Below are 24,955 nucleotides of genomic sequence, written 5' to 3' on the forward strand. Positions count from 1 at the left end.
TTGGCCCCCAATACAAGTGTTACCCAGCCTTTATCTCAAATGAGTTCACCCTAAAAAAACTATAGAAAGGACAACCTACGTGAATGGGTCTTTATGGTCATAAATCTACTTGAATAGGTTTTGTATAATTCTAATGATTGCTTTATTTGTAGAGCAATAACAGCACAAACAGGGATATTTTGTACTTCCACAAACACCACTTTAGATATAAGTAATGAAAAGTACATTTTGTATTCAAGAGTTAGAAGTAATAAAACAAAAAACATTCTCACAGCTTCTTTGATAGCAAAAGTGCTGGATGGTTTTAAGTAATCTGAGGTTTTGCTACTACAAAGTAAAAAAACAAATATTATACATTTCACCACAGAAGTTATGTTATTTTTCAAGCTTACTTGCTGATAATGTATCACACATTATAATGTATATTATGATTAGCAATATTTTAAATTATTTAATTAAAAACCTGAAGAACCCAGTGTGATATATATGTGATATGTTAACATGTTTGTTAAATTTCAATCTGTAAAGTCTCCCCTGTGAAGCGCGCTATGCTAAATACAAATTGATTTAACAGACTTGACAAAAATATATGTTAATTTGCTAGGCCTCTGTATAACATTATTATTTTACTCTTCTGTCTAGATTCTAGATATATATATAATTCTTCTAACATTAATACAATACTTTAAATATCCAGCAGATGGCAAGAAAGTGCACGCAATTTTTCAAAATGTAAATGACAAATCATTTTCACTTACTGCAGTGGTTTACGTTGCTGAACGATTAAACGACAATCTAGATTATTTGTCCTTATTGCTACACCACTGCTAACTACGGTGACGAGTAATATTATTATTATTATTATTATTATAAAACACAGCAGAGTGTGGTGTACTGTGGTAATTCTTATGCAAGTCTGGGGAACAGTACAAAAGAACAGCTAGGCCACTGATTGAACATTACAGAAATGTATACATACAGTTTAAGAAAATGAATATAATATTTGGAGCAGATAAAATGATGGTTAACTCCATAACGTCATTCTTTCATGGAACGAAAACATTACATTAAAAAAAATCTAAAGAATCTCCAAGATTAATGTGCAATAGATCACTTAGCTAACACAGAGTTGACTTTCATGCGCTTTTCAAATGCACTGATGTGTAACCAGATCTGTGAATCACACCCACCCACCGCCCCTGATTTGACAACCCCAGTTCGATGAACTCGGCGCTCTCTTGCTTTTTCTCTACGCAGGTCCAGCTGTGTGGCAGGCATTAATAGTCGATCGCAGGATTATACCCGTCTCTGATTTCGGATTTCCTGGTCCGCAGAAGCCGGACGGAACCAGGGACATCAGAGACAGAGCAGATTCATCTGACAGCCCGCGGTACCGCCAATCACTTCTCTGTAAACGAATCAAATACAGAAGAGAATCATTAAAAGCTGTATTTTAGGTATTCAGGACCGAGAATTGACACAAGTAGTTAGACGTTAGTGTCTGCAGTGATGTCTGCGACGCCCGGCGGTGTCTCCCCAGCCTCTCAGGGCTCGGCTCTTACTGGTCCCGGTTCCGGGATGACAATGTTTCGCTGGCTGGAGGTCCTGGAGAAGGAATTTGACAAAGCTTTCGTGGACGTGGATTTATTGCTCGGAGAAATAGACCCCGATCAGGCTGACATCACGTATGAGGGCCGCCAGAAGATGACCAGCCTCAGCTCCTGCTTCGCCCAGCTTTGCCACAAAGCACAGACCATCTTCCAACTGAACCACAAACTGGAGGTAAATAAGCGCCAGCAAAGCAAGTTTAAAGTGCTCATGTAAAGTGAGATTTGTATTGCATAGCAATCATCTAACGTCGACACAGTTGATGACACAACGTATTAAATATGACAGTATTGTAAATTGAATGTTTTTTTTTTATTACTCTCACTATAGCTTATATTTATTAATTGTTACTTTAGGTTATGTTGAGGTGTTTCATACGTAAGCGGGATGCGCACCTTAACTTCCCTGCTTAGTAAATAACACGTGTAGGGACGGTGGACAGCAAGATGTCCAATAAAATATGGTCCACTCTGGCCTGGTCCTCTGTTTTTGCTCATCCTTCCTCCCCCCCGAAATTATAGTAAATTATGATGTTTCTTTAACTATTAAGGAGTGAAAGTTCTGTACAGAACAACTAACACAGTATTTTCATTCGGTTTTCCATGTAAACTGTTATGTAGTTTAAAATGTACCATAATGACAGTATCTAATAATAATCATAATAAAGAAAGAAACACGTTTACCTGTGTTACAGACTGTATGTGGCTATTTCCTCTAGATATTCCCCTTTACACAGAACACAACTGCAAACTCACAGATTGAAGTAAAATTGTAACTGCAAATGTCTATCACATATGTAGTGTAAAGCAGCTAATTTTAATATAAACGAATCTAATTTCCATATTATAAAAAAAATACTTCCAGGTTTTATTGATGTATGTATGTATAGGTGTGTGTGTATATACACTCACCTAAAGGATTATTAGGAACACCTGTTCAATTTCTCATTAATGCAATTATCTAATCAACCAATCACATGGCAGTTGCTTCAATGCATTTAGGGGTGTGGTCCTGGTCAAGACAATCTCCTGAACTCCAAACTGAATGTCTGAATGGGAAAGAAAGGTGATTTAAGCAATTTTGAGCGTGGCATGGTTGTTGGTGCCAGACGGGCCGGTCTGAGTATTTCACAATCTGCTCAGTTACTGGGATTTTCACGCACAACCATTTCTAGGGTTTACAAAGAATGGTGTGAAAAGGGAAAAACATCCAGTATGCGGCAGTCCTGTGGGCGAAAATGCCTTGTTGATGCTAGAGGTCAGAGGAGAATGGGCCGACTGATTCAAGCTGACAGAAGAGCAACTTTGACTGAAATAACCACTCGTTACAACCGAGGTATGCAGCAAAGCATTTGTGAAGCCACAACACGTACAACCTTGAGGCGGATGGGCTACAACAGCAGAAGACCCCACCGGGTACCACTCATCTCCACTACAAATAGGAAAACGAGGCTACAATTTGTACAAGCTCACCAAAATTGGACAGTTGAAGACTGGAAAAATGTTGCCTGGTCTGATGAGTCTCGATTTCTGTATTGAGATTCCACAGCATTAAGATTTTGCTGTCTTCAGTCTTGAGTTGAAGAAGTCACTTTGCAACATTGACAGAATGAACAAACCCATTCAAAGAGATGCTATAAAAACATACATTTTTACAAATTCACTTCTAGATTATTTTTGTTAGTATAAGAAATTCATCAGGCCAAATGAGCAATTCAGACGTAGTGAGGAGAGTTTTTCATCGTGTGAAAACTGCTGGCCCTGCTGTGTGCAAAGGACCTTCTTAGGAAGGCTGTCATTTCTTCACAAGGAAACCGAATCAAGCACACATTATTGTGACAGTTGTTTTGAGATAGTAACCCATGGCAGACTGAGGGGTCTCCTTATTTTTGTGCCCCTGCTCCTCTCTCTAAGGGAAGTTCTGCTTGGGGAATGGTGGTAGGCAGCTGCACTGTGCTCTGTAGCCAGGGCCTCACTTAGTGCTGGCTTGTGCTTTAACAGCTGCAAGTCTCAGTTTCTGGCTATGGGGCATTGCCTGTTAATAGCATATTATACTGAGTTCTCAAGCTACAAAACATGGGGATTACAGAGAAGGGGAATAAAAAGGGAAAAGTTACAGGTTAATGAATGGGGGCTGCTGAGAAATGCAGTAAATTAGAGTGATTTTTTATTTCCCAGGGTATTTTTAAACTGTATAGAAAATGCCTTGTTGATGCTAGAGGTCAGAGGAGAATGGGCCGACTGATTCAAGCTGATAGAAGAGCAACTTTGACTGAAATAACCACTCGTTACAACCGAGGTATGCAGCAAAGCATTTGTGAAGCCACAACACGTACAACCTTGAGGCGGATGGGCTACCACAGCAGAAGACCCCACCGGGTACCACTCATCTACACTACAAATAGGAAAAAGAGGCTACAATTTGCACAAGCTCACCAAAATTGGACAGTTGAAGACTGGAAAAATGTTGCCTGGTCTGATGAGTCTCGATTTCTGTTGAGACATTCAGATGGTAGAGTCAGAATTTGGCGTAAACAGAATGAGAACATGGATCCATCATGCCTTGTTACCACTGTGCAGGCTGGTGGTGGTGGTGTAATGGTGTGGGGGATGTTTTCTTGGCACACTTTAGGCCCCTTAGTGCCAATTGGGCATTGTTTAAATGCCACGGCCTACCTGAGCATTGTTTCTGACCATGTCCATCCCTTTATGACCACCATGTACCCATCCTCTGATGGCTACTTCCAGCAGGATAATGCACCATGTCACAAAGGTCGAATCATTTCAAATTGGTTTCTTGAACATGACAATGAGTTCACTGTACTAAACTGGCACCCACAGTCACCAGATCTCAACCCAATAGAGCATCTTTGGGATGTGGTGGAACGGGAGCTTCGTGCCCTGGATGTGCATCCCACAAATCTCCATCAACTGCAAGATGCTATCCTATCAATATGGGCCAACATTTCTAAAGAATGCTTTCAGCACCTTGTTGAATCAATGCCACGTAGAATTAAGGCAGTTCTGAAGGCGAAAGGGGGTCAAACACAGTATTAGTATGGTGTTCCTAATAATCCTTTAGGTGAGTGTATATGTGTATATGTATGTATGTATGTGTGTGTATATATATATATATATATATATATATATATATATATATATATATATATATATATATATATATATATATATAATATGCTTTATATGTTTGATATTTGTTTCTAATATCATAATGTGATTTATGATATTTTCTGTAAGGTTATTAGGAAAACATACGTTTACACTGACAGCTGAACAGTAAACGTTATTGCATTGCTACTTTGGGTATTTCAGTTTTAGGAGTAGTTGCATATATTTACTGCATTTCACAGATATGAGTTGGTGGTGAACCCTGTTACTGTACTGTAGATATTATTTTATAATAAATGCCATATGGGATATGGGATTTTATATCACTCTGGGATGTGAATGTACCTTATTCAACGTTTCCCAACAGTCCTAATCCACTGCTCTGCTGCTGGATTCAAAGAGCATTAAGTACTGAGAACCTTAAGAAGCAAAAATTATAATTATAACTATAATTATAGCCCACTACATCAACAAAACCTGCATTAGATGTATTAGAACTGGCTTCCACATGCTGCTTCTGTGATTTAGTGAGATTTCGTAATAGCCAAATAGTTCATGTAGATAAACTGGTTTTCTCTGCCCTTTTGGATTTCAGCTTTCATTTTGGTATGTTTTAGCCAAAGCTGATAGCTATTAACAAACAAAACATTTCACTCCAAACACTATATACATAAGGCAGTGAAAGAATCGTGGAACAGTATCCACAAGGAGCGACAAAATAAGACGAAAATCTGACCATGTAGTATATTTATTATTAGTCAGCATTGCTCATGGTTCAGCTTTGTGGGTGAATGCTGGGAAAGGAGTGGGTTCCTAGATAAGTTGTACAAGTAGGCAGTGTTATATACCACTGCTGCTTAGCAACACACTTCTTTATTGATACTAAACATGTCCTTTGGGGACTGCCACCAGTTGTGTCCAGTGCCTAATTTCTTCAGTGTAGCATGATGGTTGGTCCTCTTTTTGCTGTAGACAAATCTGTTACTGATATATAGTTGAAGTTGAAGTTGGAAACCTTTACACCCAACAATGCTATTCATCTAGTGTAATAAATATTGTTCATTCATCTTATCTATGATGTATTTTCTATATTTGTTAGAGTATCCATTAAAGTTGTACAGTTTTTCACTGGCTGAAATAGCATGGTTTTGATTATCCAAGTACAACTTTACCTGACTACTCTACTTGTGGAGTCTTTGGAGTACAAGATAAGTGTTGTCACCACACACCGTAATCTAGCCTACTGGAGTTTCTTAAACCAACCAAAGATAGAAAGTTTGTTGACATCACAGGTGCACCAATTCTGAGGAAACTGAGATTCATCTGGTAATTAACTTGCTGCTGGTTTGGAGTGGTAGCTTCCAAATCTCTAAGGACGGATAGAAGCCCAGCCAGTAAAATTACCAAGAACTGGTGATTCACCTTTGTCAGTGAAATTGCATTATTTGTTTAACTCTGCTGTTGACTCTCCGCTTGTACCCACATGAACCTTTCCCAGCGGACTTGTGTCTGGGTATGTAATTCCAGTGCACCAGCAAGCAGCAGGTTGTAGCGTCCTCTGACGATACAGTACTGCAAGAATGCACTCCGTTCTTCTGGAAGAAGTACTTACTTCAAGACTAATTACTTCAAAATGTAGGAGATGAACAGCAGCTACCAAAACAAAGACTAAATTTGGAATCGGTTAGTTGTTCATTCAAAATAAAGATCATAAAAGCTTTTTTTTCCCAGAATTACAAAATATGTTTTAAGTATATAGGACTAGTGATTGATATTTTGGAATACAAAGCATTATTTATTACTTGTACTCTTGCATGGGACAACCCTTTTTTAATCTTCAACACCTGTATTAGACAAAATGTTTTGCCCATGGTCTCAACTGTACAGAAGCTCAGACTTTGTGTTTGTAACATTTTAGTAGTTTAGTAATATTTTATGATTTGGACCATGTAAGCTTTAAAAACCTGTAGAATATGTATTGTGTTCAGTTGTTTGAATTTAATCTGGGAGGGCCACATTTACATTATGTTAAAGGTAATTAAAAAAACATTATAACTGAAACAGGAAGGGTGTGTCAAATTTACTCTGCTTTTAAAGATAATTATATGGTTCACACAATATAGCTTCAGTTACACAGCTTAATTTGTATTAAACTGTAACTACAGTGTTTTATCTGCTGACCAATCTGGAAATCTAGTTACACTCATTTGGCTAGTTTCACACTCTAGTTTCCTACTGTAGTCTAGGACTACTCTACATAACTTTGTCCATGACGAGTGCTAATTTGGGTCTGTGAAACTAGCTCATAATATTGTCATGTTGTAAAGTCAAAACTTTGGCCTTCCTAGTACAAGCCTGTATCCTACAGCAGTTTAAGTTATTGTCAGATGGTAATTTATACCACTTATAAACCGAAGTGTGATAGCATTCAAGTTTGTAATTTACTATTTGTAGGTAGGCCAACGTTTTGATGTGGTCTAGGCCATGGAAGCGGGATCATGCCTTTCATCATATTTACAGCAACATTAATGCACACCTCATGTCTTCTAACACATCAAATAAAATAAAAATGTTCAGTTACCATTTTGAACAAGATAAGTCTTGAGTCTGAATACAACTGCACTGTCTATGCCAAGCATTTAATATCCAGAATTTAATAAGCTCGGTAGAATGAAGTGGGAGGCAAACTGAATAACTTTATTCAGCCTGTAGAATGAGAAATAATTTGAAGGAACAGTAAGCTCTTCTGCTCTTCAGTTCTTTGTTTATGTACTAATATCAGATCATAAATCTTATTCAGAATAAAATGTCATCAGACACTATAAAGAATTAGATCACAAAATACAATAACACTATAATTTCCACTTTATCTTTTTTTTCTTGTGAACCATACTCGGAAAAATAAAACTTTTCCTTTAAAGATTAGTCTGAATCCACAGCGCTGTGCAGAAATAACTACTTTGAAACTATGTCTTACTAAAACAGTATAGTCCAGGAGATGTAAGCTACTGGATACACCTTAAAATGAGAACTGAAAAAAAGAGTTTAGTGTTTTCAGTTGAATAATCATGAAACCTGTGGAAGAAATTACTGTATTAGTCTATTTTGTGTTATGTAATTATTTCCAATTACATAATCAACAGAAATTACAATTTGATTCAATAGGTTTACGTTACATTAGGACCAACAAATACATTAATTTAAAACATGTTTTGGCTGGGTATCCCCTGATTACATCTTGAGTATGCTGCGCTATACTGTTGGATTATTTTGGGGAATGTTACTGAAAATCCCAAAGGGTAGGTTTTAAATTTGTTCCTGTTTTAACAAATAGTACAGCATCAGTTCTGAAACATGAAATAAACTGGAAGGCATTTTGTACTGTATGTGTGGGATTTTGTATTGAGCATTATAGACCTTAACTACAGCAGCTCTGCTTTCACAGTATCTCTTGAAACAAAAGGTAAGAACGCCGCTGAATGCATTACATTTCCATAAGGATTACTGCATATTGCACACAACTGTGCTTTGGTGCATTGTTTTCCACAAATTACTTGAGTAAGGCCCACTAATACTGTAAACCATGTAATAATTGTATCTATTCATATTTTTTTTTAATTTTCTCTCCTATGACCTCGTCTTGCAGAAGATAATGAGCAGAAGTACAACTGACATTCTAGAATCGAATCACCATGGAAACCTAAAATAAAAAGGAATACAAGTACTTTCACAGTAGGCTGGGTCATGTTTATATCCCTCAGTTATTATAATTTGTATGATCTTTGTCAGGCTGAGGTTTGTTGACTTATAACACATCTTTAAAACCCAGGAGTTTTGGCTTGTCAGTGGGATTTTTGCATAGGAAATGGCGCAGCACAGAGTTTCGCAATACTGAACAAGCATTTTGTAGGCCTGACCTTTGTATACTTCTCGCAGTTTTCATGAAAGAAAATTGTACGTGTGCAATGGTGAAATGCTTTTGTCATAACGCAGAGGATGCCAGGTGTGTCAGTAGCTGACCGCACACTTGATAAACATGTTTTGCCAGTGACCATCTGCTTTTGCAAGATAAGCACATTAGAGGGAGCTCCTGACTGTTAACTTTGAGAAAGCTTTCTTGTGGCATAAAGCCAAGAGCCAGAGTCTCAAGAATTTGCTGTGAAGGAGTTCTACGCTAGTGGGTCAAGAATATAAGCTTAATCTGCACATTCTGTTCCTCATCCTTTGACATCCTTAAGACGCAATCATTGTACACGTGCTGTTTCACATGGCTCAAATGATCAATCCTTTATTTTTTCAAAAGGCTGCAATAGACATTGGTAAGCAAGTAACATTAAATGAAACAACCAGACAAGACTGTAACCTCCTTTTTGTAGTTGGTTTCTGTATTGAGATTCCACAGCATTAAGATTTTGCTGTCTTCAGTCTTGAGTTGAAGAAGTCACTTTGCAACATTGACAGAATGAACAAACCCATTCAAAGAGATGCTATAAAAACATACATTTTTACAAATTCACTTCTAGATTATTTTTGTTAGTATAAGAAATTCATCAGGCCAAATGAGCAATTCAGACGTAGTGAGGAGAGTTTTTCATCGTGTGAAAACTGCTGGCCCTGCTGTGTGCAAAGGACCTTCTTAGGAAGGCTGTCATTTCTTCACAAGGAAACCGAATCAAGCACACATTATTGTGACAGTTGTTTTGAGATAGTAACCCATGGCAGACTGAGGGGTCTCCTTATTTTTGTGCCCCTGCTCCTCTCTCTAAGGGAAGTTCTGCTTGGGGAATGGTGGTAGGCAGCTGCACTGTGCTCTGTAGCCAGGGCCTCACTTAGTGCTGGCTTGTGCTTTAACAGCTGCAAGTCTCAGTTTCTGGCTATGGGGCATTGCCTGTTAATAGCATATTATACTGAGTTCTCAAGCTACAAAACATGGGGATTACAGAGAAGGGGAATAAAAAGGGAAAAGTTACAGGTTAATGAATGGGGGCTGCTGAGAAATGCAGTAAATTAGAGTGATTTTTTATTTCCCAGGGTATTTTTAAACTGTATAGAAAATGCCTTGTTGATGCTAGAGGTCAGAGGAGAATGGGCCGACTGATTCAAGCTGATAGAAGAGCAACTTTGACTGAAATAACCACTCGTTACAACCGAGGTATGCAGCAAAGCATTTGTGAAGCCACAACACGTACAACCTTGAGGCGGATGGGCTACCACAGCAGAAGACCCCACCGGGTACCACTCATCTACACTACAAATAGGAAAAAGAGGCTACAATTTGCACAAGCTCACCAAAATTGGACAGTTGAAGACTGGAAAAATGTTGCCTGGTCTGATGAGTCTCGATTTCTGTTGAGACATTCAGATGGTAGAGTCAGAATTTGGCGTAAACAGAATGAGAACATGGATCCATCATGCCTTGTTACCACTGTGCAGGCTGGTGGTGGTGGTGTAATGGTGTGGGGGATGTTTTCTTGGCACACTTTAGGCCCCTTAGTGCCAATTGGGCATCGTTTAAATGCCACGGCCTACCTGAGCATTGTTTCTGACCATGTCCATCCCTTTATGACCACCATGTACCCATCCTCTGATGGCTACTTCCAGCAGGATAATGCACCATGTCACAAAGGTCGAATCATTTCAAATTGGTTTCTTGAACATGACAATGAGTTCACTGTACTAAACTGGCTCCCACAGTCACCAGATCTCAACCCAATAGAGCATCTTTGGGATGTGGTGGAACGGGAGCTTCGTGCCCTGGATGTGCATCCCACAAATCTCCATCAACTGCAAGATGCTATCCTATCAATATGGGCCAACATTTCTAAAGAATGCTTTCAGCACCTTGTTGAATCAATGCCACGTAGAATTAAGGCAGTTCTGAAGGCGAAAGGGGGTCAAACACAGTATTAGTATGGTGTTCCTAATAATCCTTTAGGTGAGTGTGTATGTGTGTATGTATGTATGTATGTATGTATGTATGTGTGTATATATATATATATATATATATATATATATATATATATATATATATATATATAATTTACCTTCAACAATGTAGGGTTTACTACATTGATTGTAACAACCAAGTTGTATCTAAAAAGTTACATTTTAATTTTAACTCATATAAGGATAAGAATTGTAATAAAACAACTTCAAATTTTTAAGTGAAGAGGCGTAATTGTTAATATGTGGGTTCCATTCAAAAGAGAAGTAAGTTTGAAGTAACACTATGGAAGTAGGTGAAGTCAAGTATCACAGTGGGTTTTACCTATGATGAATAACAGGCTGTGCTGAGGCTGTATTTTGAATTCAAACATAAGACACTACATTTACAATTAATTTTTCCCAGTTTTTATATAAGATGTAATTCTTTGACTTAGTGTATTAGTGTAAAGGCTTATTTTCATGTACTGTACACAGGATTAGGCCTCTCAGCACAATACATACATCTAATACAATTAGTTTGGGATTGAACTGATCAAAAATAGAAACTGCAAAACCTTTTTCTGAAGAATGGATAATGTACAAGAGTGAGTATGTTTAGGCAACTGCAATACCTGTGTTTCTAAGACTCATGTCCAGTGTGTTCTTGAGCTCGATATTTCTTCCATCCTGCTTAATTCTAACTATTGTACTTTCAGAAAACATTAAGATGTTTTTAAATAAGTTATTTATGCATCTGAATTATTGTTCTTTTCAGCAAGAATGTACATTTTGCTAATTATAAAAAAACAAAACAAAAACGTCTGCTTACGTCTCTGCTTTAAAAAATCATGGATTTGTTAAGCTCGATTTACAGTGAGTAGGCATTGTGTTTTTCCCTATCATATTTCACAATAAAAGCTGGACTTCATTTTAAATGTTGTTTTTATTATATTGAGTGCAGTATTGAGTCATCTGGAAATTGTACATGAGCACTGAATTAATAAAATATCCAGTTCTACTTCCACTGAAGAACTAGCTTGGTTCACCCACTTGACTTTGCCAAGCCGTACCCAGACATGTAGAACTTTTTTTTGTCGATCGTTAGAATACAATGTAAAGCCAATAACACAAGGCCCTTGTTAATGGTAATTGCCATCTAGAGACCAATTTACAGTAGTCTCCATTGTCTACACTTGTGTTATGTCACAGTAAACCTCAACAGGTCACCAGTTTAGCAAACGCACATGAAGCAAAACATTTCTCTTGTGTGTCTGGTCCTCCCCATCCTGCCCCCTTGGAGATTCGGGGTTCAGTACAGTCTAAAGAAAAACACAACCAATGAGGGCCCTCTGACGTCAGTGTAGCATGCTACGCCTCATTCCTTGCGTGTAGGTTAGCCTACACAAGCACACGATGCAGGCTTTACCAGAGAGGGTGGGGCTGATTGCAATGTTTCTGTAGGACATTGCAGCTGACTTTATTTATTAAGCTTTCATTGTAAGGACTAGACTGTCAGAATCTTCAGCCCTGACACAGCAGACAGAGATTTATTTTACTTTTTATTTTATATTTGTATTTGTGAATATCTGTTATGGTTCTTCATTAAAAACAAATGTACTGCATGGATAGTAGGCATACATTCTGTAGAGCTAAATAATGCAATAAAAGCCTTGCTCACCAGTTCATACTATAACATGTGTTGTTCAGGTTTTTCCTCTTTCTGAATACAACACTGACTTTGTTCCAAGTTAAAATTTGAATTTTTATACTCGTTTACAAATTTTATTCTACATTAATAATTTTTTAAAGGATACCCGGGTGTTGCTTTCAGATAAACCACTTGAGATCAGCATATTAGCTAGACATATGATTAAATAAAAGGTTTGTCAATTCACAGCAATGGGAAATGGCCTTGAGGCCTGTATCAATAGATGCCATGTTTGATCATTGGAAGCCAGGTCACGGCTTTCAGGCTGCCACTCCGGAGTCCCTCAGTCTACTTGAGGTGTTTGATTGGCAGACAGTGGCTTTGTCTCTTTCCTTCCTGACATTGAATGCACTCAGTACCACAATAAATTATTGAGCTATTCTATATTTCAAAACCGTTGCACTGGTTAAGTTCTGTTTTATAAGAGGATATATTTATCTTGGGGAAACTATTGTAGTTGAAAGTTTCTTACTCTGGTGCGTCGTGTTTTTTGTGGGTGGTAGACCTATAGTTATTCTTTCATGCTTGTGTATAATTGTTAATCCTCTCATGTGTCTGAGTGTTCGACAGGGTACTTAAATGTAACCCCTTTCTACTGAAAATGTAGGATACAATGATGCAACAAGTGTTAATCAGCGACCAGGTGAATCATGGTCTGTCTGAAATGTGCGGGGGAGGTCAGTGCTTTGTGTGGCTCCTTATCGTCAATACAGGCCATACAGTGCAAGCTCATTGATTTCAATCCACATCGATATAAATGCCTTGGTTATCGAGTTTCAGGCTTGGTCAAGAAGAGATTAGCTTATGTGTGGCTATGTAACAGTGTTGTGGTAAGTATTTGGTATTCAAGTCTGTCTGGCCCCAAATTCAGTGTGATATTCTGACTACAGGTACAGACAGAACCCCGCAGCTGTGTATGTGCTTTGTTTTGTGCCAACTGCCAAGCGTGTTTTGCTTCCGGCTCTATGGAATCTGGAAAGTGGCAGCATATTAGTAGTCAAAGCACTAGTGAGTTAGGGCTCATCACAACAAGGTTTCTGGTGATTGCAAGATATACTGTCCTGTACCACTATACTTCCTTGATCCTGTATGTTTGGCACTGCAGGGAGCTCTAGGTGACCAGAACAGAGAGGGTTCCTAGTACAGCTTTTCTGCCTGTGAAGCTTACAGTCTTATCCAATGTACATTAGTAATGCTATACCAGTGTTGTTGTGCCTTGGGTTAGGGCATCTGCTTAAACATAAATAATTTCATTATAAATAATATTAGCAGACAGGCTATAACTCCACGTTATTATACAGTATGATGTTCAGAACATTCTATGAACATATGGAAATCACTTACAAATCACAATTGAAATTAATAGACATTTAAGGATGCTTAATTACAGATTGCAGAACTATATTAAAAAGATATGTGAAATAGGACCTTTAAATGACATCATTAAATAAAACGTTCTCAAACAGAGGTGAAAGTCACTCTGAGATGCTTGGCCTGCCAAGCCTCCAGTCTTCTGACTCCCTGCCGTCCCCTCTTATTATGTCTTAGGCCCAGCTGGTGGACTTGAAGTCGGAGCTGACCAATGTGCAGGCGGAGAAGGTGGTGATCGAGAAGGAGGTTCATGGCCAGTTGCTGCAGCTTCATGCCATCCAGCTGCAGCTCCACTCCAAGACGGGGCAGAATGTGGACTCGGGCTCCATCAAAGCCAAATTGGTGGGTAGACGCATTGGTGTTTTTTTTGCCTCTGATTTAAGTGCTTCCTGGTCACAATGCTGCTTACAAAGTGAACAATGTAAAAGTACAATGCATGTTCATATAACGTACAACACTGAGTATTAGTCTCACGCTACGCTGCAAGTTAATTAAGAGGTGCTTCAAGCTTCAGTCTCTTTCACCCAGATAATGTTCTTGACAGGCAAACTGCATTGTCTTGAAGCTGGGTTGTTATCAAGCTGTTTTTACATTTTCCACTGCAAGGCGCAGTAGCCAGGAGCTTAGAAGAAAGAGATGCTTATCAGAAGCTTTTGCCTTGGCTCTCCATGTCAGTGGCATTGTTATCAGTTAATTCAGTAAAGCTGCAGGAAAGGTCACTTCACACGCAGCGTGCCTGAGGTTTGTGTATTCAGACGGCATGTCAGGCTCTGTAGGACCACATTCTTGTTTGCGGTTTCTGTTCATGGGTTCAGTAGGCATGTGACTACACAGAGGAATGCCTCCAATTTGGCTTAAGGACCCAAACCTGTAGTTTTGTAGATTACCCAGCCAGTTGTTTAGTATTTTTGTCCCAGTATCGATGGAGATGGATACTATGAAGCACATCTGTCGTTGCTCAGTGGTTTTCGTTTTTTGTCTCTAACTTCTCCAGGGCAGTAACCAGGCCACTCCTGGTCCACAGGCTTTCTTTGTCCAAATTGTATTTCAAACCAGCCTTACAGGGTGGCCATCTTGGCAATTTTTGTCCAAGAATTTAAAGTCTTTTATATATAGTTCCATAGTATTGATGTTTTAGGTTTAATAATAAATGTTGTACTGAGTGGTTCTCACAAATTGCCTGTCAGAACAGTTGATTTTCCAAAGGAATGGTAAACTATACTAATAATGCTTATTTTGCAGGATGTGAGAACTGCTCATCTTGAAAATTGCCATTACATTTTTTAATATTAAATTACTCTTAGTAGTAGGTAATAAATACTTTTATAAAGAGATTTAGTAATAAATAGTAGGAGTACAGTAGGCTACATGTAGTGGTTTAATATATGACTAATATTTTGGTGCAAAAAAAACATTTCTTGTACTTTGGTGTTTTTCCATGTTAACATTTTAATAATACTAACATTACTGCCATACTGACTCAATTTGTGAAATATGGGAAGGGAAAAAGTTTAAAGGGTTGTAGGAATATTTCAGATACAGTTTAGGTAGCTCTGCCTTTCAGGCACATACAGAAAAAAGGAACAATGTGTTATTATATACACCAGTCCCTGCTCAAACTGATTTTTACAAATTTAAAGTTTACTTAGCACGTTGTTAAGGATTTATTTATCAAAAATTACAATAATGAAAGTGTTAGATACGGAGAATAAAATCGAATCGCTAATTTTGGGTAACTCACAGATATTTGTTTTGTGGCTTTATACTGATTTAAGCACATTTACTTAATCAAGAAACCTCATAGATATTGACATTTTTTCCATCTTCTCTTTGACTTCCCTTATTGACTTTCTAACTTTAAAACTTGTTTTCTTTTCTGTCTTAAGTCTGTCCCTTCTGTGGAGGAAATGGTAAGTGTGGTGTGATACCCGCCTGTTTTTAACATTTGTATCACAGCTTCATGTTCTGTCTGAACTCTTTTCAGTAAAGCACTATTATTATTTTAATTTTTATTTATTGGCAGACACCCTTATCCAGGGTGACTTACAACATGAGTGCAAAACAAAGTGCAAAAATACAGTTCAGCATCAATTATTACAAATTCAATTTACATACAACATAGCAATTTAAAATATAATACATTTTACAACTTCCAATTTACAATTTGCACAGGCAAGTACAGTAAGTGAGGTCCTACATCCTGGATGGTAAAAGCTAAGTGCTGTCAAGATGTTGGGTCACAGTCAAGGGCTACAGGAAAGGGAGCAAGGAGGAAACACTCAAGAACGCAAGAAGCAAATAAAACTCAGTGAAGTGCTATCTAGCAGGGATAAAAGGACTAATATTATAAGTACTGTCTGAAAAGATGTCTTGGTTAAGCACCAGAATCTCTGCAAACAAAATGTAGTTTCAGTCTCTTAGAGAGCTACTATGCAATCCCACAGCATTCTTCTGTATAAATATTTATTTGTAACATTATCTAAAGGGACACAATTTCACTATGTCCTGAAAGGACTTCAATTTGAATAATTACCACTTCCAAAAGTTTTAGCCAGTTTGTTTTCTACTTGTTATCTGCATCCATGCGTGATTACATATGAAAGATTCAGATGAAAGGAGAAAGTTTCAGCAAGGGATGAAGGGGTTTTCAATTTCCTGTCATCTCCAAGGAGATTTGTTTTTGTTAGATTGTTACTTGTTACAAATATGTAGTAAAGTAGAAAATCATATATACAATATCTTGAGGAGAAAAAAGCTTTTACAAATCTGGACCCAGATAACTTGGGCTTTTCTGTGTCAGCCTGTGTGATGATGTTTATCTCTTGTGTGTTGTGTTCCCTTGTCCTGACTTTGGTTTAATTAAAGTGGGGGAAAAAAACAGTCAAATTCCCTTGATTTGTAACTACCTAAGAAATGGATTGGCTGCAATTGACTTAATTTCTTCTATTTTAAATAAACATTTGTATCTTCATATGGTTCATAGTCCGATACCTGCACAACTGGAAACCATAATAAGCCCACTGGACATTTATAGCCTTAAAGTAAGACTGCCTGCATGATCCTTAATTTAAATCTTGTGTATTGACATGTCATAAGTAAACCAAACAATGATTGTGTACAGTACATCACTGACCAGAAAACACAGTGCTGCTGGATTCAATTTCAATTCCTGTGGATCGTCCTTCAGCTGTGTGTTTAGTTTAGACTAGACAAACTGATTGGCAGGCAGTGAAAGGATCTGTCAATAAAATATGAAGTAAATATTCTGGGATTCATCCACTTCATTTATTGTGGCATCTGTGACACTTTGCACTGCTACTGCTCTCTCGCCTGCGCATGGAGCAGCGATGTGAAGCAATATTGCCATCTGAATTTACCATATGCATCACACATGTGGAATGCAGTTTTGTCTCGGATGGAACCGTTCATGTTTGGGCCTTGCTTTGATGGGGCAGTCCTGCCTGTGGGGCCGGGCCCGCATGGGTGAGCTGTGGATCTTGTTCATGTAAAAACACATCAATGAATTAATTAATGAAGTAACTGAGTCTGTGTATTTGTTTATTCATATATTCATGGGCTTTTCAATACTCCACTTCCCTCGCCACAGGATAAATGTAGACCAAAAAGTACAAATATTTTCTCATCAAAAGTAATGATGAAGAGAGTCAAGCTGTTAAATCCCAGCTGAATAGGTTGTAGGCCTGTAAATATGCATTGCAAAGTCCATCTTTGAATCGTTCCAGATTTACTTACTGGCCCTAATTCTTTTTTTTTTTTTTTTCTCTCTCTCTCCTTACAGGAAAAAGAGCTGGAGGCGAACAAGAAGGAGAAGGTGAAAGAGGTGAAGCTGGAGGCGGAGGTGAAGCTGCTGAAGAAAGAGAACGAGGCTCTGCGCAGGCACATCGCCGTGCTGCAGGCCGAGGTGTACGGGGCTCGGCTGGCGGCCAAATACCTGGACAAAGAGCTGGCTGGGAGGTACATTAGAGGTCAAATGCTGGTCAAACTTTGGTGCCATTGGTCTAGATTGTTAAAGTTTGATTATCAGCTTCAAAGCCACCCTATGATAAAAGCCATACCTTGCTGTTCATTAATTCCCCAGAACAGGGGTTTTGGCTGTAATCAGTGCAACCAGAAATGGTAGAAGATTTGATATTTGAGTAAAGTGCCTTGTGGTCAAACAGTAACACAGAGATACAGGTGTTACCGCTGATGCGTTTTTACCTGAATTGGTAAAGGGCTTGGGCTCTTACGTTAGGACTCTATAAATGGGTACTTAAATAATGTGATTTAATGTCACAATTGTAAGCTGTCCTAAATAATAGAAGTAAATATGGGTGGGATAATTAGGCCAAAACTGCAGCTCAGATTCTCAAGAACTCTTTAAGAGCAGAGTAAATGTGTTTTTGCTTCGTTTGTTTGTCACCTGATCAGGGTGCAGCAAATACAGCTGCTCGGCCGGGATATGAAGGGCCCAGCGCACGACAAGCTGTGGAATCAGCTAGAGGCAGAGATTCATCTTCACCGGCACAAGACGGTCATCCGAGCCTGTCGGGGCCGCAATGACCCCAAGAAGCCCATGGCCTCTCCAGTAGGACATGTAAGAGATGCGTTTTAAATATGCCTAGCTGACTCCTTTTGGGGCGGGAGACTGAACTGCATGTGTGCTGCATTCCTGACCCAAATAATCTCTTGTATAGTACTTAGTCTCATGCCTTGCAGTCTGCTGCTCTTGTGGGTGTGTATTACAGTGCTTTGCGAAAGTCATTTAGTTGACTAAACTTACTACAGCGGTTCGTTTTTTCAAAAAAATTATCCTGCAAATCATCCTCTTAGAAAATATTATTCGTATAGATACTGTATATTTATTTTAGTTGCTTCTGTTCCAAATGCATGAAATAAATAAAACAACCTTTAATAATTGACTTGATAAATTAATTGAAGTTCATTTAATGTTTCAAGGAGGGCTGATGCAAATAGTGCAGTCTCTGAGTATTTGGAGTAATAGTGTGTCTTTTGAATATTTATTGTTTGCTTGAATTTAACAGTTAAAATATGTGACATACCTGTTATGCTCAAGCAGGACACGGATGCATTGAAGAAGACTCAGGGCGTCGGGCCGATCCGTAAAGTTCTGCTGTCTAAAGAAGATCACGAAGGGCTTGGCATTTCCATCACAGTGAGTAGAATTAGTTTTTTTTTCTTCTCAACATCTGTTTTTTAATATTGTCTCAGTATTATTTATGCCTATTTTTAGGCTGATTGCTGTATTTTAAATGTGACTTTATATGAAGCCCTCAGCAAAGAAAGACTGGGAAAGTGAAATTGAATGCAGTTTTATATACATTTTCTCAATCCTGTTAAAAAAACCTTGCTATCAGTGCTGTTTTAGTGGGGAGAAATAAGAGTTTGTTGTCCTTGTTGATAAAACCAAAAATAATGGATTTTCGGCTACACTTTGCGATATTCTTGTGATCAGGGAGGCAAAGAGCACGGCGTTCCCATCCTAATATCGGAGATCCACCCCACCCAGCCCGCGGAGCGCTGTGGGGGCCTGCATGTGGGCGACGCCATCCTCGCTGTAAACGGCATTAATCTGAGGGACGCCAAGCACAAAGAAGCTGTCACCATTCTGTCTCAGCAGGTAAGAGATGTTTCTCCGCTTGCATCCGCTGAGACATTTTGCCAGTTTTACAGCTAGACCCTAGATTTTACATGTTTCTCTCGAACAGCGGGACACGGTAGCCAGAGGCAACGTGTTGTAACGGGCTCTGTTTTACGTGCGTTTCCAGAGGGGCGAGATTGAGTTCGAGGTTGTGTACGTTGCTCCGGAGGTGGACTCGGATGATGAGAACGTGGAATACGAGGATGACAGCGGACATCGCTACCGCTTGTACCTCGACGAGCTGGAGGAAGGCTCGGCGACAAACCGCAAAAACAGCTCTGCAGACACTGCGTCGTTGCAAGGTAAACTCGGCACCGCGAAACATCTGTAAGAGCCCGGGAAGATTCTTACACACGGGTTCCCACTAGTGACTCTCTCCGCCTCTCTCTTTCATAGCCAATACACACACACTTTCAGATCAGTATGTTTGTTACGATTCACACTCCCCTCTTCACTCTTTTGCTCCCCAGCCCTGGAGAAGAACTCTGTGAGCGACGGCGTGGAGAACGGAGACACGGGACTCTCAAGCGAAACGCCGTCAGAGGAGATGACCCCCAAGCCGGCAGATTCTGCCAAGAGCTCGTCATAGGCAAGCTATTGAGAGGAGAGAAGGGAGGGAAGGACTTTGTATATGTTTTAAATAACAGAGTTTTGTACTTTATGAGAATGGACGGCACTGGAGTCAACGGGAGAATGCATGAACGTGAGGCAAGATGAATGCTGTTGCTCTGGTACCACTTCAATGCAGAGTTAATGTTACTGTCTCTGTTTCGCAGTAATAAGCCATACAGACAACATAACAAAAGCTGTCATATTACTGAAGCTCTGAAAAGCAGGACATGGAAGGATATTGTAGTCTGATGGACAGTCTTAGATGTAGTGTGTGATAGGCCCTGAATGGTATTAACTTCCCCGCCCCTTCATTGTTTCTCGTGTCGCCCATGTCTGCTGTTACTGACCCGCTGGGGCCTGTTGCAGAGGCCTGATCCAGTAGGTTATTGTACAGGAAAGAATAATTGAAGTTGATTTAATTCCCTTTGTACATATTATACAAACTTTTAAAGTATTGATCTGTGCACTTCTCTGACACAGCTAGATTTGGAGATAATAAGTACCGTCTCCTGTCTATTTGAAGTTTCAGAACAACGTTACCTGTTGTATTTGGACTGCATTTATTTCCTTCTGTTGCATTCTGCTAACGGCATACAAAAATGTGACCTGAAGGTGTGGCAGCAAAGAATGGTTTCCAGTCACCACAATGATGTGTGTCCTGGGGGTTTCAAAGCAGGCCACGTTTTCAGTGTTTTTCTATCTTATGTATTCTTATGCTTCTTATTCGAGTATGTTAAGGAAAGGATTTTGACAAAGGATTTTAGTAGATACATAGATTTCTCTAATCTTTATACAAGTCTTGAAGCAGTGTTTCAGAGAATGGAAGCATACATAACCGATATATATTCCCCGGCACACATTAGTGTGTGAGGCTTAGGTATGCAGTGTCAGCCTGGTGCAAATGAATCGCAGAGTAAGTTAAGTTTCAGAACATATTCCCACGTGGTGCCTTAGGCTCAGTGCAGCTGGGCGATGGATTGCAAAAACAAAAATCAAATGAGCAAAAAACCTGATGAAGACAAATCTACCCTTAATTCAATAATAGTGATATAGTTGGGAGGTAATACAGTGAGCACTAGCAGGTTCTGTACATGCTGTCAGAAGTGAGTGCATCCTACAGACTCCCTACTCACTGCCTGTAAGGCTGCCAGAGACTCTCAATTACTACGAATTTGATATGCAATTTTTTTTTCTTTTACTTTATTATTTTACTGACAGACTTCTGTGCCATGGATACTGCTATAGTCATACCTTTTTTCTCTGCTATGGAATACAAAAAAAACGTAATGGTGCAACTACATTTAGTCAGTCATCTTGTTTCTACCACCCCACAGTGCTAGCAAGATATTACTGTGCAGTAGCTGCTATGCTGCTGAAAACCTGTATCTATCGTAAGAAATAGAACAGTATGGTGTTGAATACCCAGATGGAAATCTGCTTTAAGACCAAGAAAGCACACTCTCCCTCATTATTTGCATCGCTGTATCGTATAATGTGAAAAAGTGCAGTGTATTTATTAATTTTGTTAGTACAGTTCTACATATGAAGGGGCATCTTCTAGTCACTGTCATTTTTTGTCTTTATGCGGAGTGAAGTGTCATCATAACTGTTCTTCCACTACCCTTGATATTTAATATTAAGTGCCCTCTCCCACCTACAGCCAGTGCAGTGATTTGACACCCCGTTCACTGTGGTCTTTTTCTCGCCCAGTGCTGTCTTTTAGGGAAAGGAGTTTAAAAAATCCCCCATCCAAAGACATGTACACATCCAGTAAAAAGCCTGGATATGCTAATCTGTTTCAGGGCTACACGGTTGAAGCCTAGGGACGAAGGAAGACTGTAAAACATTTAATTTCTTATAATGTATAATGAGCTTTAACAGCCACAATGCAGCACATGACGTATAATTGTATTATTTTAAAACGAGAAGTAAACATAGGCATTTTAGTTAAAAGCAATAAACTGATGTATTACTACTACAGCACAATGTAACACAGTTATACTGGGCCATTTCAGAGCCTGTAATGAATCTCTTATTTATGTATAAATATATTTGTTGTTTTGAGGTTACTGATTACTGTACTTCTGTGGGTTCATAACCCTCTCTTGGTATTGAGGTCTATATCCAGTATTGTCATTTATTTCTATACGTCAATGGTTTTGTTTGTTTTAGTAGTTTGATATCAAGGTGGAAATGGCAGATAGCGCCCACAGAAAGAGAAACCGATGTGTACACAGTTATCTCCATTATCTTCTCTGTTCTGTACTTGAACTTAGTCAGGTTTATAAAATAGCTGAAATTTAAAAACACACTGACTATCACAGCATTTTAGGGCTTTTTCTGTATCGGTATCTTGCTTGTGGAACGACAGGCTTTTACATGAGAGACTTTGCCACTGCATGCTGTTCATATATTTTGTACTGTTTACCAGCTGAAGTGTTTTTGCTTTATAGAACCAAATCTGTTTTAAATGTATTGATTTTTTTTTAGCAAAACACTTTTCCCTAATTCATCACTGGATTTTTTTTTTTCTTAAAAAAAGAGAGAAATGTGATATTATTTGGTCTCATGAAGTTGTTTTTAACTTGTATTTTCTGTTCTAATATATACTTCAGTAATACACATACCATATATGCGATGTTTAAATAAAATTTAAATGTATTTCAGTTTCTTAAACCCCCCTTTCAGTTTGTACCTTAGTATCGTTTCGGCCTTAACAGTGTTGTAATTGTTGCCAAAGCCAGTGCGAAGTGAACTTTGACATTCTTCAAAGTTCAATGGCGTCTCCTCTGGGTCCCATTGGAGACGCTAGTGATTGTTGAGAGGGTATAAAAATAGTGCTGTCGATACTGTCCCATCACACATACTGCTTTTCATACCATGTGTTCATTTAAATGCTAACGCAGATGTAGAATACAAGTTGAAGTTGTATGTGCTGTACAAATGACAGTGCTCCAATGAAAACGCAAGAAATTTGGAAAGGTATTATTTTATCCCTCTGTCCGTCCCTTGTCATTATAATGTGTGCACTGTGCAGGTACAAGACACTGCAGGCCTCACCATCTGAAGGATTTTCCTGTAGTTTCCGGTTACACATTGCCACCAGCGTGTTATTGGAAGGTGGTTTACAGAAATGCATCTCGCTGGTCTCTTAATCAGTACCTATTCAGAACACTGCCCATTATAGACTTGGATTCAAACGTATTGCTCACTTGGGTGCTTTGAATGAATCATTGCTATTACAGCAACGATTTTCTCAGCTGCCAATGCGGATGTGTTGGGTAAGACATCTTTCTGTTTTACCTTCACTTTCGTCTTTATTTTCACACAATCTGCCGAGATTGAAATCCAGTCCTCAAGTGTTATGGCTTCAAAATTATTCTGTTTTCTGATGCATTTGATTGCCATATTCAGGAGAACTTCCATTTTCAGACTTGGTTTTTGTAAACGCCCGGCCTGAAAATGTCAGTTCCTGTTTCTTGATACCTGCAGTATCTGTGAAATAGTTTATATAAAACAACAGATCCTGGACTAAATATAGTATCTTATTCCACTTAATTTGAATTTTCTACCTGGTACCTGGTTTCCCCATTAACATTCAGGTTTTCACTATATTCTTGTTTTTAGAAAACAAAAAATTACACTCGGCTGGTTTCACAGACCTTGATTCGGACCTGTGAAATAAAACCTTTTAAGTTCAAAAGAGCCAAAGAGACATTGTTTATTTGTAATGCTGACAGTTTAATTATTCTGTCTACTTTGTAAGCACCATGAACTCTAGAATTATGGTCAATAAATGTGTTTACATGTTTTTTGTCTCTTGAATTTAAAACCAGTAGAAAAAAACATACAGCTCCCTTATGTGTGCATGAAAGGAATCCCTGAAGTGTGAATTAAATACTCTATACCCATGCCTGTGTAAATATAAATTAGACATTTGGAAAAGATGGGGTCAGTGCATGGTTTCATTTTGTAGAATTTAAACACTAAATGTGTAAGTTAAATGTCTAACATCTGTTAAAACATTAATTTTGTTATTTGATGGTAAATCTTTTTTCTTTCCCCACTTCTGAGTTCGATGGTTGCTGTATTACTGCTTTAGATCAGACAAGGGTGAGTTCTAGTATGAAAGGTGATCACACACCAAAGCCAAAGCCACCCTTGATAATAAGGGCAGGGTAAGAGTTCGTGTCTTAGTGTTTACTGCCTCATTAAAGCAGTGACATACTGGAGCTTCACTAAGATTGCTGAATACAAAAGAATTGCCACAACTGTCAATTAAAGGGAAAATTGTACAGATGATATTAAAAAAAACTTCTGAGGCACATGTGCTTGTTTTTATCATGTATTACAATAACTAAGGACCATATGTCCTGCCTGTCACGCATGAGTATCTGTACATATAGCTTAGAAATATCTGTTGTTCTGAGAGATGTATTCCTGTTCTGCATTTTAGTAACTTGAGCAGACCAGAAAGTACACAGAATGATGATCTAAAATGTTTAAAATGATCTAATATTTCAGCTTTTAGAACCATGTACACACTGATGAGAATCCCATCTGCTGTAGAAAAGACCAGATGCATGTTCAACAATCTGCTGAGCTGGTGGGATGCTTCTTTTATCCTACATTACCTTTTCATTCACACCTTTGTTTTTATTCAGCAATGAACTGTGCAATAAAATTAGTTTCTGAAATGGAATGTGTGTTGGTAGTTATGTCAACATTTATATATTTTAATGTCCCTGTGCACTTATCAACCACTAGGGGTCACCCCTAGTCCTGTACAGTACATAATTTAAAACAAATTAAAATGATGGGCCCTTGTGCTGTTGGAAATTGATTCCTTGATTTTCTTGTAATAAATCCCACAAAGGCAGGCTGTAGTCGTTTCATCAGAAGCCTTAAATGGAATTACATTAAAATGCAGTTCATGTTTTA

General features: G+C 38.6%; 1 protein-coding gene across 1 annotated transcript; it reads left to right on the forward strand.

Annotated features, from left to right (window-relative positions):
- Window positions 1–1,227: 1,227 nt before the first annotated feature.
- Window positions 1,228–24,716, forward strand: gopc (golgi-associated PDZ and coiled-coil motif containing). The gene is made up of 8 exons (XM_066707671.1): window positions 1,228–1,782; window positions 13,918–14,082; window positions 17,540–17,715; window positions 18,172–18,337; window positions 18,821–18,916; window positions 19,217–19,381; window positions 19,530–19,704; window positions 19,873–24,716. The coding sequence occupies exons 1-8, from the start codon at window positions 1,510–1,512 to the stop codon at window positions 19,989–19,991; spliced, it is 1,335 nt and encodes a 444-aa protein (XP_066563768.1). The 5' UTR covers window positions 1,228–1,509; the 3' UTR covers window positions 19,992–24,716.
- The last annotated feature ends 239 nt before the right edge of the window (window positions 24,717–24,955 follow it).

This window comes from Amia ocellicauda, chromosome 1 (assembly GCF_036373705.1).
Source record: "Amia ocellicauda isolate fAmiCal2 chromosome 1, fAmiCal2.hap1, whole genome shotgun sequence".
Classification (NCBI taxonomy): Eukaryota; Metazoa; Chordata; class Actinopteri; order Amiiformes; family Amiidae; genus Amia; species Amia ocellicauda.